The 18005-nt window shown below is 40.5% G+C and overlaps 2 protein-coding genes across 2 annotated transcripts in view; one reads left to right on the plus strand and one right to left on the minus strand.

Annotated features, from left to right (window-relative positions):
• Positions 1-17713, plus strand: part of UBE2L3 (ubiquitin conjugating enzyme E2 L3) — an 18315-nt gene extending 602 nt beyond the window's left edge. Inside the window, exons 2-4 of the mRNA XM_042034704.1 lie at positions 8195-8290; positions 11796-11982; positions 15012-17713. Coding sequence (XP_041890638.1) covers positions 8195-8290; positions 11796-11982; positions 15012-15166 — 438 coding nt within the window. The 3' untranslated portion in view covers positions 15167-17713. The remainder of the gene's footprint in view (positions 1-8194; positions 8291-11795; positions 11983-15011) is intronic.
• The window catches only part of YDJC (YdjC chitooligosaccharide deacetylase homolog), a 30509-nt gene continuing 14283 nt past the window's right edge, over positions 1780-18005 (minus strand). The window contains exon 6 of the mRNA XM_042034703.1: positions 1780-3478. Within this exon, the coding sequence (XP_041890637.1) occupies positions 3235-3478 (244 nt within the window). The 3' untranslated portion in view covers positions 1780-3234. The remainder of the gene's footprint in view (positions 3479-18005) is intronic.

Raw genomic sequence — 18005 nt, forward strand, 5'->3', positions numbered from 1 at the left:
CCCCGCGCTCTGGCAGCGCCCCGCGGGCCCGGCTGCCGCCCGGGGCTGGGCGGGGGCGCTGGGCGGGCGCCGCGGGCCGCCCCGACCCCCTCGCTCGGGGGGCTCCAGGGTGACTAAGCAAAGAGGAAGGGACGGGGGGAAGGAAACGCCGCCGCCCGGGGCCGGGGCATCCCCGGGGCGGCGGGACGGCTCGGTGGCCCTGCCGGGGAGGGCTCGTAGGGAAAGCGCCCTCTCCTCCTTTCCTCCCTGCGGGGGGCTTCGCCGCTCCCCCGCGCTCGCCCCGGTGAGGAACCGTCCCCAGACGCCCAGGGATGAAATAATTTCGTTTTCGTTGTTTCGGAGAGTAACCTCTTCCTTGTATGAGTAAGAGGTTTATCACACAGAAACATGGACCTGGGTTCAGAAGTTTCTTCATTCGCTGCGGACGTGGTAATGTTTTTGTCTTCGCTCTTATTTGTTCTGAACCGTGGATGATACTTGGAAATGGAAACTCGGCCCCAGTTGGGCTTTAACCAAGAGCACGTATAGTTTAGGTTTAAATACTACGCGGGATTATGTTTCTCGTTATTTTTCTTGAGAAGGAAGGCACTTCTTAGAAGGAAAATGGTAACCATTGCCCCCAAAGCACACAAATGTATTTTATGTGCTGTATTTAGTTGCTAATTAACGTCACAAACTGTAAGCAGTGAGCTCTGCCTAGAACATGTGTACATAGTGACATAAAATTTATTCATTTGTAAAATGCTGTGGCAGAACCCAACAGGTTTTGCATGCAAAGTGCCTGTGAGGAGATCAATGAACTTTACAGGCCAGTCCTGGGAAATGGAGGGGAAAGACCCTGTAACTGTTGAGCAATGTTTCAGCCTTATTAAAAAACCTGCCCCTGTGGGGTGCAGAGTAACACTGCACTGGGATTTGACAGATACTTGGGTGATTCTGTTAAACTTAATCCTTTAATACCAGTTTTACAGCTGGCCTCAAGGATGTGGACCCCCAGCAGGGCTGGGATTTCACCAGGACATGTTTGTGGCACATCCTGAAGTTGCATTTCCTTAATGGTGCAGATATATAAATAACCATTATAACTTAGATATTTTGGAAGAAACAAATAGCTCAGCAGTGCTTCTATAAGGCTCATTTTGTTGGTTTAAATCTTCTATGGAGCATTTAAAAATTAAATAGTAGATACACTGTGTGCAGTGTCATTCATATCTATTAAAAATCAGTAGGCCTAAACCTTTCATTGTCCTTAAGGATCCTGGTGAGATGGAATTCATTTTTTATTTCATTTTTGATAGCTGCTGTATTTTGTCAGGGCTTTAGAATTGTAATCACTATGTCTCTTGCTTTATACTCAAATAGGTTTCCCTTAGTTTCAGATATAAAATTAAATGGCTGTTTACTATTTTTGTAAGGCAGCTTTTCTGCCTATTCTGGAAAAATGCAGTAATTGTTCAAAAGTACGTTACTACTACTCTGGTTGGAATAATATATATATTCAAAATTTTTTAAATTTAAAATAGAAAATAAAAATCTGAAAGGCAAGAAAAATTGTTCTTAATATTTTCAGTGCCTCTTGCTTTTCAGTCCCTCTCCTTATTTTCACTGTACTTCTGAAGCATTAGTTAGTACTTCAGTCTCCCACTAAAATACAATAAAAAGAAGTTTTGATAATGTAACCTTATTTTCTAGAAAATTGGTGTGGCAGTTGTTTCTGGGAGGGAGTGGTGTGGGAATGAAGGAGACATTGATAACTTACTGCTTATATTTTCACTTTTGTTTTTATTGCTTAATATCTGTGGGTTGTTCATGTTGTGTGTGGTTTTTATGCAGTTCAAGAGCTGTGGGATGCTCTGTCACATAGCTTGCAGAGGCTGTTAAATAAGCAGCTCCCTTCCTGCTCTGGGGAGTCAAGGCAGCCCAAATGGCTCTGGTTTTGCCATTCATCTCCGTAGGAACAAAGTAGAGCTCTCGTAGGGATGATGTCATCGGGATTGCTGCAGCATGATGTGAAGGTCCAAACTCACATGTGTATCAACCTGATATCACTGTTGAAGTCCCAAATTCACAGGTCCACTTTGATTTAAAGTCTTTCACTGTTGAAGTTTTGCAGTTGGGAAGAGTCTTTGGGGTGTCTTTGTCAGGGTCTTGGAATGATGAGTGATTATAACTAAAGAAAATAGGGTTTTTCACTGTGTCACTCAATTACCTTTAAAATAATTTAGGATAAGCACTAACTGTCTTTTCTTTGAGCTAAATAAGCAAGCTTGTCTTTGATAAATTAGACTAAACCTTCAACCTTTTATAGTTATATAAAATTAAGCAATTCCTGTTTCCTTAAGGTCTTGCCAACATTTTGAAGTACTGCATTTTTTCTGGACTCAAGTCATGCATCATAGTTATTCATATTAATCACCATGGCTCAAAGAGACTGGATGTAGTACATCCATAATAACACAGTCTGCCTGTAGGAAACTGGGAGTCGTTTCCACTGTCCAGGTGGGAATGGATGCCCTTTTCCAGCTGGGGAAGCCATTTGCATCTTCAGTTCACAAACCTCTGTGTGAAACAAGCATTACAAATTTTGCCATTGTACTTGTACCGTTCAATTTTAAACATGAATTCACGTTATAAAGAGATCAAGATGGGTTTGTTATCTGAGGGTGTGCTTGAACAAATCACGTTCCCTAGGCCAAAGACCTTTTTTATGGCCTCTTTCTGACGAGCTTTATCCCATCAAATAGTGCCATCTAAATGAAGCCTTCTCCACTGATTCACAGCAGCTCTGTGGAGGTGTGCCGGTCCAGGAGCACACCTAGCTTAGCAAAAATGTGAAACATGGCTAATGACTCATACTCCAGATCTGAGGTGGAGGTTTGATCTGTCAGCCACCATTACACCTCTTCAAAGAGCCCCAGTTGAATCCTGACTCCTCATGAAACGTGAGCAGTGGGAATAAAGCCCACAAGCTTTGTCAAGGATGCGGTGTTGTGGACAGTCTCTCAGGGTTAAAACAGGCAAATATGGAGTGATTAGATTTAGGAGAGGATCTAAGGCTTCTCTTTGAAGGGCAGTACTGGGCTTCATGGCCCTTTCTTGTAGAAAGGAAATTGTCTCCAGACATGTATGATGGGGAACGTGGATCTCCTGGAGTCATGCCAGAGACTTCAAGGAAAGACTTTGCACAGTTGCCACCTACTGATGTAAAAGAAGCCGTTCTTGCTGGATCCATAGCTAAATGCTGTAGGGAGTTGCAGAGGTTAGGCTGTTCTGGTGCTGGACACTCAGAGTACTTGCAGGGGTAGTAACGTGTGGTGCTGAGCTGCACGTCCCACAGAGTGCCTGGGTGCTGTTGGAGAAGGCTGTGCTGCTGCAGGTGTGGAGCTGTGTCCTTCGATGGTGGCTGCCTGGGATGGAGCTCAGGTGTCTGTAAGATCCATGCTTTGGTTTCCTGGTTTTTAGATGTTCAAAAGTATCTCTAGCGTTAGAAATTGAAAATAGATTTAAAGAATAAATAACACCTTACATACGAAGTGAGATACGTAGACAATTATTTTAATTTTATTGTTTTTACTCTGCTTCCGTAGTTGCATAGTCAAACATTTATGCAACTGTTTAACTCCATGATAAAACACAAACATGGGACCACACCCAGGTAGGTGGCCTGCAATCTCCAGGATGCTGCGGTCCTGTAAACACTGTAGTGCTCCCAAATAAAGGGGTTTGGAACAACTCTGATACTTGAAAAATAATTCTAAATTGATCTAAACGTCAGGGAAATATGGTTTTGAGCAACGTATGATTGTCCTTAGGCAGAAGTGAGAATATCGATGCATTTTCCCTTTTTGAAACTGAGAACTGACAAAAGGATTTTTAATCAAATGAAAATACTTTGCCAAAAAGTAGAATTGCTCAGTCAATAAGACATGTGAATATATGGGCTGTAATGTTGCAGAGGAAACTTACTGCTGATTTTTATAAGAAATTCTATTTGTCTTTTTGGTTGGATTTGTGATGGAATTTTTTTTTGTGTGGTAGAATCAGATTTTAAGGTGTTTTATTAATGCTTCTCTGTACTGTAAATCCAGAAAGTGAAACTGGCCAGTTCCTGATCAGTGTTTTGGAGCTGTTTGACTTACAGGCATATTTTAGAGACTGTATTCATGAACAGGTAAATATAAGTTGTAATAATGGTTTAGAGTTATTTCAGGAGACTTTTGTTTTTATTTGTGAATTTAATAGCATTCTGGGCTTGATGAAGAACTTACTAAAGTCAGTATGAGCTCTTACACTTATTCCTGTATTCTGGGATTGCACTCTTACAAATATTTGCCTTCACTGCATTTTCCTGTCTGGCTTGGGTTTTTAGAGAAGTCCCAAAACTTGAATGATGCACAGACAAAACAGTTGCAGGGTTTTTAAAAGACTTAGCTACATTTTAAGCTGATGCTGCTTTTCTTTCTGCTTTCAAACATTTGATTTTTTTATTTGAGCAGCACAAATGATTACACAGTATTGAAAATGACAATTTTAAACCTTTAATGATTGTATATGGAAGTAGTATGTACTTTTATGACTACTTTCAGCATTATATACTTGAAGATCAGGTACCACCTCTGAAACAACGTTTTCTCCATTTGATGTGCTGTGTATAACACTTTGTCTGAACATTTCCAAATTACAAATATCATCTCTCAAGAGACCCCATGAACTAAGATATTTCAGTTTTTCAACTGGAGAAACCAATGCAGCAAGGTCACATGCAAGGTTGATAAAAGAGTGGGGAATGAAGACTGATTGAAATTCTTACTGCAGTCATCTAACCTTTAGTTATGCTCCTCCTGTGCTCCTTTAATTATGTTACTTGACAAAATTAAGGGGTGGAGGACAAGAAAAGGAATTAATCTATTTACTGTCTGCCTAGACTCGTAAGTATTACTTTGAAATAAATATCTGGAGTTTATCTTTTTACCTCATAAAGTAGTTTTTGTCCCTTTGGAGGTGCTCAAGCCCATGTTAAACGTATTGTTAGCTTTTAATCTGTGCTGCTTGAAAGTATTTAGTAGCTCATTCACTTTTTTAACAGTACTTTTATACTGCAGTTGTGTCTGTCTCCCTATAGCCCTGAGGCAGTTAGATCTTTATTATGGGTTTTGGGAGTTGCCAGAAGAAAAAACTAAAACAACCTCCCCTCACACTCTTAAATTGTGAATGGTGAAGCTCTTACCGCTCCTGAAGGCACGGCTTGTGTAGTGTTACATTGCAGTTGTGGGGACAGTAGTGGCTAAAAAGCTGTTTGTAAAGAGCTCCACCATGGAGTTGATTCATTTGGAGTGACATATGAAGTCTGAAACACTCCTCCTAGTATGAGAAAAGTAATTTCTACTATAAATTGCAATCTAAGCCCGTAGTTGAGGTGGGTGCCTGGCTAAGGTGGCTTGATTGTCCCTGACGTCTGCAGTCCTGGCTGCGTGTGAGGCGCGGAACTGCCGGGTTTATCCCTGGCTATCCCTCACTCAGCTGTCAGCTCCTCCCGCAGGAGAAGGGCAGAGTACAGGCCTGACACACTCCAGTAATTTACCACGGGTTTGATTTTGGAAGTGGTTTCCTGCAAAGGCCTCACATGTCAGTTTAAAGAGGAAGATGGCCTGAATAATTTTTGTCTAGTTTTTTAGTGCCTCTGTACTGTTTATTTCCCTCTCTCATGTGGTGGACTTGAGGAAAAGTGGGAAAAAATTTGCATATTTATTTTAAACTTTTCATTGCATAGAAAGTTTTACAATTTTATAATTGTTTCTGTATGGGATGCTTGCACTTCTTAATTCAGCATCCAGTTTTTTAACCTGAATCTAACTATTAAATGTAGGTGTTTAATTTTCCAGAAATGTGAAGCCACGCTTTTCTAATTTGTTTTATTAGCTTAATAACATACCTGAATTATGGAGTCATAGTCCTTCCTTTTTTTGCATCTGGACAATTGCTCTCTGGGCCAGCAGCAGTATAATGCTATTGTCTGAACCTGGGACAAAAGCTCCTGCATGGAAGCTGCAGTCGCACTGGGCATAATGGGGGAGATTTCTGTCATATGCATAATGTTTTTAATATAGTAATTGGCAAATAGTCTAAACCCATTTTCCTTGCCTTGTTTTAGAGTGAAGGCACTTGGGATGATGCACGTTTATTCATGCTTAAATACCCACTGCTTAATTAGCTTATTTTGTTCCCAATGTTTGATGTGTTACATCTAGTGTAGAATGGAATTTATTCCTTTTACATGCTGTGGAGTAGTGGTTTGCCAGGACTTCACAGTTCTGTATGTGATGGGAGTGAGCAGCAAAACTCAGTTCAGAGCAAGTTACTCTTCTGACCCTGTCGGGGCAGAGTCAGCCCAGGGATCCGCCTGGCTCTCCCTGAGCTGCTGCTTTGTGCAGGAGCATTCAGAGTAGGGCACTGTGGGGATTTGCACTTTGAGTGATGATAAAGCACCTTTTAGAGCTGCGATCATAAAGGTTATTTTCTTTTGAATATTTTGGTTTGCTCTCTATCCCTATAAATATGCTTCATGGGATTATTTTTGGGGGGTTTATGTTTTCCTCCTTTAAGGAAATAGTATAATCCTCTTAGCTCTTTAAAAAATACGCCCAAACTGTCTGTGACATTGCATAAATTGAGCAGCAGTGGAATTTGGGGATTAATCCATGGGTCTAGACTAAGTAGTCAGTGTTAGTGTCATGAAGATAGTGTTAGGCATCAGTTCAGTATCCAAGCCTCCAAGGTTAAACTTCCGTGTTCAGAGTATGCTCTTTAGCAGGTGCAGTGGGTAGGAATATAAACGTTCATTTTCTGATATGTGGCTCTCGTGATTTTTGTTTCATGTGCATTTGGAATTCTCATTTTCCCTTTGGGTTTGAATTTTGTCATGATGCTGAATTCATGCAAGACGTTACTGCAGGTATTAAATCTGCCAGTCAAATGCAGAAAGGTTTCATCCAAGATGAACATAGAGCTGTTGTGGAAAACAAACTGTGGACAGTAGAGCACTTATAGCAGGAAAACTGATCTTTCTTGGTTTTTCAGTGTGTAGTGCCTTTGCTTGTAATCGGTGGGTTTATCTTAATTATATCTAGCCTAATTTTGCAAGATGCTGCACCCAGTGCAGAGCTGAGTGCTGTCAGAGCACACCAGTGCTGCTGTATAAGCAACATTTTTCCTAACCTATGCAGCCACCAGGCATGTGCTGCAGTTTTGAAAGCACTGGGAAACTTTTATGTTTTGCTGTGGATGACTTTTGAATTCATATTTGGTTAAATTCTCATCTTTAAAGATAAAATGGCAGAGTTCAACAGCAAAGGACTGTAATCGTTGTGGGGGAAATAAAAGTGGAATCTTGAGGTGTTTCTTTTTAGGTCCTATGAAATACTTTAGGAAACAGTCCCTACAGTAGGGCTTAAACATCATTTTAAATATAAAAATGCTGAAATACTTATTTTGGTGATACTTGGTTCGCTAATTGATTAAAAATAGTTTGCTGGTGCAGAAAGGTAACCTTGCTCAAGACTGACACAGCTTTAAAGAGAGGAATCTTAATGTGTACTGTAAGCTTTGAGGTACTAAACAGGGAGAAAGCTGAATCTTTCCAAGTTACTGCTCTAAACAAGGCTTGTTTGGCTTAGATTGATATTTTTCTGGGTTTGGATCAATTTAAGCTGTTCATGCAGGAATTTATTAATTTTCAGTTGAAATAATTGGCCTGTTCAGTGGTTTTATCCCTGTTTAAAACTATTACGAAATAGTTCTTCCAAATCACTGTTCTCCTTCAGACAAGTCCTAAGAGGCATTTTATTTCCGCACCTCGCAGTATTATCAATACTCTGTGACTAAAGGCACTGATTTATATTTGGGATAGAAAAACATTTTTAAATGTATTTTTTTAATACTTCTGCTTCATTGTGTCTATAATGATGTTAATAACAAGACATTTTTGTGTTCTCCTCACATATCAGAAAGTGTTTCAGTACCTTATCTCAGGGAATTTTACTTTTTACAGGTGCAAAATTTTCTCTTCTATTTGTATCGGTTGCCGCCACTAATTAAAGAAACCCACATTGACCTTTAAGCATTTTGAAAAATAAGTGTGAGCATCTTTCTTAATACAGTTAATAACTTACACTTAACACTTTGCTTTGCTTTTCAGGAGCTTGAAGAAATCCGCAAATGTGGAATGAAAAACTTCCGTAATATCCAGGTTGATGAAGCTAATTTATTGACCTGGCAAGGGCTTATTGTTCCTGTGAGTACAGACTACTCCTTATGAGCTTTAAAATAAAATGAGGATCATTTGTATCTCATAAATCCACAGCTCAGTAGTGCTGCTGGTGACCATGAAATAATTCGTTATTGTAGGCCTGGGCTGACACATGGCTGGAGCTCAGTGATGGCACTGAGCTGCTGGGAGAGGTGTTGGAAGGGGGAAGCAAGTGAAGTTTGGTTTTACATTAGGCCTAGAGTACAAAATCTACATGATCGTAGAAAAAAGAAAGGAAATATGAAATACTTTTGCTCCTTAATATGTGTTTTCTTAATTTACTAGATTTATTACTAGGATAAAATTGAGTGTTGGGGAAAATTCGATGCAAGGAAAAGGTTAGGATTTTCAGAAGTGAGCTCTTTAAAAGAAAGTAGTATCTTTATTTAGGCATTAGTTAGTGCCAAAATAAACCTATTTCACTTAATGTTTTTAAAAGCACTACAATCTTCTAATAGAGTGTTTAATCAAAGTAGATAACCATTTTTATTAGTCAAATAGAGAGGGATTTGTTACTAAGGGTAGAGCAAGAAACGCGATGTGTTGGTTTCTTGGTTGAAAGTCATTTGGATTTTCACCTCTTGTATTTCCCACATGGCTGGCTTGGTTCTAAGAGCTATTTTTAATCTGCAGCAATAGGGGATGGGCCATGGGGGCAGCAGTTGTGGTTTTCTGTGAGTGCTACCAAAGAGCCTCCCCAACCAGTGTAAGTCTGTCTTTTTATTATATGAGTAAGACTATGAGGCATCTCTGTAGCAGTGCCCGTGCCTCGTTAGTCAGAGGCTGCTCTGGAGTTCACATGGCACAGGCTGAGGTAATGGCTGGGCTTTTGCACTTTGAATGCTGTGGAATACATTACGTTTACTGTTTACTTATGTGCCTGCAAGTGATTCCTTGGAGTGGCTGACACCTCTCCTGCAAACAAAGCAAGCGGGATCTGACACTGAAATTTGACAGAGCTGAGGAACAGCTTGCTTTAATCAGCCACTTTGTGGTTCGTGTGTAACAGTTTAGTGCTTTGATAATACTTTGAAGCAGTATAAGGTTGGTAAATATGATTAATAAAGCAAAACACAAAAATACCTGTTTGTTCCTGTTAAGATTAGGAATGTGTGGTGTGCAGCACCTCTTTTTAAGTTTCTGTTCGACAGAGGATGAGTGTGGTGTTTGTTTTGCAAAGCTTTGCAGCATCACAAGTGTTTAAATGTTGGTGCAGTGAACTGTGCTCCAGACCTGCCTTTTGGTTTGTAATATGCCCTGTTACGGGGCAAATAGCCTCAAATTCACTGCTAGTAAAGTTAAGGGAGAATTTTGTTATGAAATTACACTTCCTATAGTAATTTAGAATGTGTTGTTTGTGTTCAAAGAGTAGTGTAAGTTTTTATTCTGAGGATATGCAAAAGGTGTTTTAGTGTTACTGTCTCTTTAGCTTTGGTACCAGAGCTGATGGCTTAAAAATGCAATACATGAGCTCATTGAAATTTTAATTTTTTTTCTCTGTGTTTCTGCTTCACATGCTGTTTCCATTTCAGCAAATGTTCTTGCTTAGGGCTTAAAGACACACACTTCAGCAGGACTAACCAGTTACTGATTATTAAATGCTATAACTAGGCATTTCTTGGTCAGCTGCTTAATGGAGTTGTGAAAGATAATGGCTACTATTTTTAATAGTGTTCATACAGAATTACTGTGAAAGATAATGTAAAGGTGAACTGTAAAGCTTTAAAAGCTCTTGTTGGTAACATATTTTGTTCTTCAGAACGAATGTTAGTTTTTAAGGGTGCTCACTCAATTGAGAAGCAAATTGAAGATATCTGGTCAACTTCTTTTCCTGTTCTAAATTGTAGAATGAAGTAGTTTGTGTCCTGTGGGTGGCCAAGGTACCCTATTTGTTTGATTTCAACATCAAAACAAATGATCTAGCCCAGGCTCCTTGTTCTCGTAAGAGGTACCATTGGTGTACTATGAATTTTGTTTCACTTAATCAAAACTGCTGTCTATGGACAAACTTTTGCAGAGCAGAAATGTTCCAGGTGAATGCAAGTTGTGTTTCAGAATTTTAAATTCTGTTTCTCTTTGTCAGTGTCAAAACAAATACAACAAATAATTGGAAATTAGTTGCTTGCATACTCTACTTACATCTTTAGCTCAATGTGTTGGTGAGGTACAGTGAAGAAAATGGATGTTTTTAAGGCAGGTGACTTCCTGTGTCAGTTCACTGAACATCCTCACAAATTACAGCACGTGATGGAGGCAAGAACAATTGAGCTGTAGGCGAAGAGGGCGGTGACTACCTAAGCTGTCACCACCACCACCACCACAAGTTATTAGTTCAACTTCCAAAGCTTTTAGGATTGCTTGGGTAAAAAGTGATTTTAAAACTGCTGTAGTTGCTTCTCCCCCTGGCAGAAACTGTGCTGTGTTTCTTACAAACACACAACCACATGGTTGAGCCTAAAATTCACCACATGGATGAGCCTAAAATTAAATGTTTTCTGTTGACAAATATTTTAATAGAACGCTCCCCACCCTCAAGTATTGGTAAATTCTGGAGTGGAATTGATTGCAGGGAATGGTCTGGTTGCTAATGAAGAATGTGTGTGATTATACTTTACACCAACTGGAAACTCTCATCCTTTGATTCATGTTCCCAGAGTGTTTGGAAAGGCTTCATTCCATAGTTAATGTTTTCAGTGCAGAACAGTATTTTCATATGCTTTAAATGTAGCAATGGTTTATTTTTGTTCTGCCTCTTTTGTGCAGTATCTGAAGCATCAGTATCAATAGTCTAACAGGGTTTTCTAAGTGAAATTCTGGGCATTGTTTTTTCTGTTTTAGCATGAAGAACTGCTTTGCTCACTTCACAGTTCTCTCATCCTGCTCCTTCAAAACTGATCTGATAAGAGTGGGTGCTAAAACTGCATACAAATTCAGAATGTTCTCATCAGCAAACACAGTGAATATCTATCTTTAGTACCAATGAATGCTCAGCAGATTTTTGTGTAGTCAGCACAAAAACGTTCTTGAAACATTTAGGGAGAACTGACAAATCAAATTGCTTTGCTGTTTGTGCCACCATATTGTGAGACACACAAAATAACTGTTCAGAAACCCATTTCTCTTGTCAGGCTTGCTGTTTGTGTCTTGGAATGGGTTTACTGTGTTTTTTGAAACACGAATCTGGGAATAAAACTACTTACTAGAGAGGGCCTTGGGTTGGAAGTAAATGGAGTTGGATGCTTTCTTACCAATAGAAATGTCAGCCAGCTGTAGGATAATGGCAGCCTGCTTTTTCCAGGGTGGATGCAAATGTGCAGGTTGCATTGCCTCTCACATAGGTTTTGATGTTTCCTGACACATAAACCTGGCAGTAGTGTTGGTGGAAAGTGCCTTTCAAAGAGGTCATTCAAGAGATCAGAGAAATCCAAGTCTGTTTTTCCCTTGAGTCCATTAGCATGTGCCACACTGACATTCTGCCTTCTTGTTGCAGGACAATCCTCCATATGATAAAGGAGCCTTCAGAATTGAAATCAACTTCCCAGCAGAATATCCATTCAAACCTCCTAAGATTACATTTAAAACAAAGATCTATCACCCTAACATTGATGAAAAGGGGCAGGTTTGTCTGCCAGTAATTAGTGCTGAAAACTGGAAGCCAGCAACCAAAACTGACCAAGGTAGGACTCCGTGTGGAAAAAGAACTGGGTACTGAGAAACTTTGTAGTGTGTTTTGAATTTAAAGCTAATAATGTTTCACTTGTCAGCTTCTCAGTGCTCTGAGGGTATATTCATTTTAAGGCTTGTGTCATGAATCACATGTGGTGAGCACAGAGTATAGCTCTTGTGGGATCTCATTTTGTTACTGGACTGTGAGGTACTGGCACTGAAGTGGCATTTCCAGCTCCAGGAAACCACAAAACTCTTCATGACTGAGGAGTTCATTAAGGAAGTGTCCTCGGCATACTTTAAAATTCTGCTGATAGTTGGTGGGGGCTTACTCTGTGTTTCTTTTTAATCAGTGACGTTAGAATCCAGAGGTGTTCAATAAATCTCTGCATGTTTGAAAGAAAGGGTGTAAAACCTCAAGGCTTTGTATATTTTAAAATCTGCCACGTGGTTCAGTGATTTGAGCATAGGGGTTGAAATATCAAGGGAGTCATAAACAAAATCTGAAATAATAACACAGATTAACTTGTAGTTCTTAAAAGGTCATTGCTCTCAGGCTTGCTGTGTAGAGTGTCTTTGATAAGAATTTAAATATAGTAAGGAAAAAAGTTTCATCAGGTTCTGTGGCAGACTTGAGTGTAATATAAGTAGGGTTTTTTCCTCTTGTTGCTTGCATTAGTTGTTGGGGTGAGAATTTTGTGTTGTCTGGCAGCTACTGAGTAGTTGGGTATTAAGCTTTTATTATTGTACATATAGAAAGCAAACTGCCTATTTTTTAAGAGTATTCATTCAAATGAGTAGCAGTTTAGGGCAGTGCTAGAGCTTCAGTGACACCAGGAGAAAATATTTCTCTCTTCCAGGCTTTTCTTTAAGGTTGTTTTCACATGATCTGTGTTCCTGATGAGAAGCAGTCCTGTACTTAAGATTTCTTTTTTCTGTGTACTCCTGCATGCTAATGAAAGTACTTCCAGTTGTGTGATCTTGCCCAAAGACAAAACAGGAAAATTCCTGTTGTTGTTTTAGAAGAGATGAAGCAGCCAAATGTTGGTGAAAATGGAGGTGGCAGCAAAATGAACCTCTGAAATAGGACGGCCAAGATCTTAAACTTGTTGTAGATTTATCCCTGATGATACAGGACAAAGATCCTTGGGAGAGAGGAGATGGAAGGAATGTGTGGAAGGTTTCTGTTAGCACCTGAGCAGCCATCTTGGCCCTATCAGCCTTTTCTAGTTAACTTAAAGGAATTCTGTGTCTACCCAGCTTGAAAAACAAGCTGTCATTAGCTGGAACTGCTGAAGCAATTGTTTGCATGCAGAAAATAGTCAGTGTCTCCCTGAGAAGTAGCAATTCCATTTTTATCCAAGAGAGTGAATAAAAGCTGTGCCAAAACCAGAATTTGGAACCAATCCTGGGTATCAGAATATTGCAAATCTCTCATGGTCTGTTCTGTTGTGGTCTTTTGTTTGTCTTAACTCTTTGTTCAATAAGTTGTTTTAGTGTCAACATCTGTTGTTACTACATGGTTCTATGAACCTGTGACAATGTTACTACAACCCTGCTTAAATGTCTATTCCTTTTTCTTCAAATTTCTTCTGCATTGAAAAATCACTCAGCTTTTCTCAATGAAATAATGTGACATTATTAGTACAGCATCAAAGTGATTGGTTTTGTTCATGCAGGTGTCAAAAAAGTGAAGAGATTAGGTTCATAATAAATCATTAACTCACCTTTCACATACTAAATGTGCATCTTTCTGCTGTACTTTTTATTAATTTATGCTTAATATTAAAAACAACTGTTATGGCAGGATAGTTTCCAAATGCTGTGGATACTGAGGCAGCTCCTGTTCTGCCAGGTCTGTTTTTTCTGGCTTGTTACTGTTATGAAGGTTATCGAACACACATTTCCTCTGTAGTGTTTTGCATGCTTTGCTCAGTGAGAAGGGATTGCCACTCCGTGTTTCTGCTGGTTTCATAAGCAGTCAGCAATGGGATGGCAGTTGTCAGGCCAGGACTGGTGAGTTACTGCGAAGGAAGCTGGTATCAATTCTACATTCCTTAGATAGTTTGTTGCAGTTTAAACTTGGATCTGTGGTAAGATATGTTCCTGTTTAGCAGTTTAGAAACGAACGTCAGGTTTGAGTGTGGCTTTGAGTATTTGTTTTGAGGTTTGTTCATGGGTGGAGAAGACTGAGATCGATGCCCCAAACAAAGCCACTCTGGTGTTCCAGCATCTGCTGGAGTGATCAGCATTGTAAGAACTTGCATTCCTGCCCAGGAACACTGACACCTGTGGGTGGCTGGGCAGTGGGACCCCGATCCCTGTGAGCTTCCAATGGCTGTGAGGCATGTGTGTGAGGAAAATGTAGCAGTAAATGGCACTGTGGGGTGTGAGGTTCGCTGTGTAAATGTCAGGTGCAGTTCCATTTCCTGAAGAATGATTTTTCTTCGGAAGGTGACATTGCTGTGAGCACCTTGCCACTCTCACCCCTTTGTTTGTCCAGTGCATCTCTACTGGTGGCTGCCTTGGGCAGTTGAGAGTAAAGGGAAGACTTGCCTGCTCTTCACAGGAGAAGTAAGAACCATAGGGAAATAAAGCTGGAAAAAAGGGTTTCCAGAAGAGGCTCAGTCACAGCTGCATCACTGTGACAGGTGTTGGGAAATGCTTCATGGTGCACATTCCATCTTTACCCAATCCCTTCAGTGAACTTGTCTGAGAACTTCAATTCTTCCTCAGCCATAGGAGAGGATTTTAGATGGGATGCCAGTTACATGGGAAATCATTTGTAGTGCACTTTGGTCTCTATTCATGTTGCTTTTGTTTACAAATACGATTTTCTGGTGTTCATTCATGGTCATTGAACTAAATCTTGGCATATCACTGCAGCTTACTCACACCCTGCACTTGAAAAGGCCCGAGATTTATGGGGATGTATTTAAATGCAGTTAAAGCTCTTTTCTTACAGGGAATTTTACTTACATTTTGATTTTGAAAAATTAACCATCTTAGTCTCTGACGGTATTTGTACTTCTTTTGACAGTAATCCAGTCCCTCATAGCACTGGTGAATGATCCACAGCCCGAGCACCCCCTCCGGGCTGACCTAGCTGAAGAATACTCTAAGGACCGTAAAAAATTCTGTAAGAACGCTGAAGAGTTTACAAAGAAATATGGTGAAAAGCGACCAGTGGACTAAAATCTGACACAAGTGCTGTCAGCAACCTATGATAGAAGATCGGAGCAGTGCATTTGAGACACCCCGTAAAGCAGGACTCTATGGAAAATTGACAAGTGCCACCTTTCGGTGTGAACTTGTGGCTGTTACTAACTTTCTACAGTTTTCTTAATCAAAAGTGGGCTAGGTAACCTGTAAAGAAAGGATTAAAATTTAAGATGTTCTAGTTCTGCTTTCTTTGTTTAAAAATCACTGCTTCAATATACTTTAAAGTATGCTGTTTTCTTTTTCTTGTCAGAATTTATCAAAAATATCTTAGACTTATATTCTGCCCTTAAATTGAAAAGGTTGTGGCTGTCATTTCTTATTTTTCCTTGCAGTTCCCACTATCTTGAGTTCATTCATTGAATTTTAACTCCCTCCTCAAAGTGATGTCTTAGGAAAAATATCCCAGTTCTGGCAGAAAATGACTGAGTGTTTGGCAGTTTCGTTTACTTTTCTTTCTAAATGTTGCACTGTGCTTTGTGGGACTTGTTGCAAGTTCCCCTGAACTTCAGTTTGTAACATAATAAACAAAACCCAACCCCACAAAACCAATCAGAAATAATGTCTGGGTCTGATGTAAATCTGGCCAATGTCTATTAAATGGGGAAACCCAAGTTTTTGTGTGCGTCATTGAATTAGAATATGGCTTATGTTCTGCTTTTGGAAAACTTTGGGAAAAAAGTCTGTAGCAAACAAGTAGTGGAATGTGATTGCAAACTTCCTTCACTTCTATCTTTAATACCTATGCAGAGTAGTGGGAAATGTGCACAGAACAACATTGCAACCAGTCCAGGAGAGTTCCAGAAATTGGGGACCAAGGGGTACCAAAGTGACAAACTGTCTTTTAAAATCATTATTTTGGAAATGTTAATTTTGAATTCAAGAATTAAATCTGGCAGCACTGCTGTCCTCTCTGAACGTTTTCCCTCAGAATGCATCAGGAGCATCACTGTTTGTGGGATGGCCCTTGAGCCGTTCCCAGCCCCGGCGCCGCTTCGAGGCCAGGCCTGAGCAATAAGGTGGGACAGAGTGTGCTTGGCTGCTGCTGCTGTGTTCCAACACACGGGCAGGGGATTTAGTGAATGTTCAGTGTCAGTCGAGCTTCATCGGGCAGAGCCGTTCTCCGGCTGCCCCGGGGCACTCCTGCGCATGCTGAAGGAAGGGAGCCCTTTCTGTTCAGAGCTGAGCATCCTTTGCCGTGTCTCTGCTGCCTCTGCTGCCTTTCCTCCCCAGCCCAGAGTGTGATCGTAGCTCCACAGACAAACTGCCACACAGTCAACCTGCTGTCTCCCCCTCTCCAGCTGGGGTCTGCTACTGAGTGAATGGATTATTTCCAGAGCTCCATCGGTATCTGGGAGCACATATCATTTTGATGTGCAGGAAGCTGAGTCAAAAAACCCCTGACACCTGGGTGGTTGCCTGTACTCCTAAATTCAGTTTTAATACAGCCTCTGCCTTTGCAACCTTTCAGAACTAGTGTGTCAAGCAGTAGGTCTCTCTTGGTTTTAATGTCTTGTGTATTTGCTATTTCCTCATTCATCCCTCTCCTCTGGCTTTCACTTCTGATTTAGTGTAAACAATGACAGCCCAGTACCTCACCTCTGTTGAAAGTAAATTTTTTTATAAGTTAGGGAGCTAAGAAATTTTATGTTTAAGTGTTCTTAGACAGATTCTTTGGCAGGTAAATAAAGTTAAACCACATTCACCTTATTTACAGAAACTTGCATTTCCTAAGTGTTTTCAGGCTTATGAGAGCACTATTACCAAATTTTCACATCTCTGTGTCTTCATTTGCAGAAAGTTGGTACTGATATTGTTTAGTTCACGCTCACTCGGATTCATAATAAAATAATGCCAAATTATCTGTCAAACTGAAGTGTGTAACTTCTGCATCACCTGAGTCACTGTACCTTTGATCATGTCTGTTGGCATGGAAACTTACCATTCTCTAAATTTTATTTGAAACAAAACTGTAGCACTAGTTTGCTGCCCTCGTTGCTACTCGATAGTTACTCTGTGGTTGTAAAGCCTCTCAGGTCAAAGACTGCGTCTGTCTGCCTTGCTGTGATCGGATGCCTGGGAAGGGACGGAAGGGCTGTGTGATTCCAGGAGCTCCGGCCGAGCCATGCAGCGCCGCACCAGCTGCTCCCATTCCAGCTGCAGAGGTCACACGGAAGACAGATCTCGCTATCAGTTCTCTTGGTGTGTTCTTCATAGTCCAATTGCTAAACTGTGAGATGTGTAAACAAAGTGCTGGCACGTGTCTGGGGCAGCCTCTGAACAAAGGGATCCAGCACCTGTGTGGCTGAAGGCTGAGGAGAAGAAATCCAAGTGCGAAGTCCTATGATAACTCAGGAAATCAAGCTCTTGTTCTCTCTGGTTCCCTAAGCCATGCTGAATTCTAAACGTGCAGTTGAACATCCACAATAAAAGCAGCGCACTGGTGAAACCACACCCAGGAGTACTGGTATAGGCTTTCTGCAGGTCCATTCTGCTACCCTAATAAAAATTGCTCTCAAAGGCTTTGTGGCATGGTTTTATTTTCACAGAGGTCTGGGAGTTAACTGGGATTGTAGTAGTGGTTTAATTTGAACTGGGTTGTCTTTAAAGCTTTCACAGAACCACTGAGGCATTTCCTTGTCTCCCCGATATTTTACACAATTGAAAGGTTCCCTGTTGAGTAGTCTTTTAGTAGTTCTTTATTCATTTCTCTGATTAAACGGAAATTTGGGGTTTAATGCTCTTCACTTAAAAATACATAATTTACAAAATCCATTGTTTGTTCATAGCACAGGACTTGGGTATGGCTGCCCTC

This window comes from Corvus kubaryi, unplaced genomic scaffold (assembly GCF_017639235.1).
Source record: "Corvus kubaryi isolate FWS band 111438036 unplaced genomic scaffold, C.kubaryi_AGA036_p1.0 37382, whole genome shotgun sequence".
In the NCBI taxonomy this organism is placed as follows: domain Eukaryota; kingdom Metazoa; phylum Chordata; class Aves; order Passeriformes; family Corvidae; genus Corvus; species Corvus kubaryi.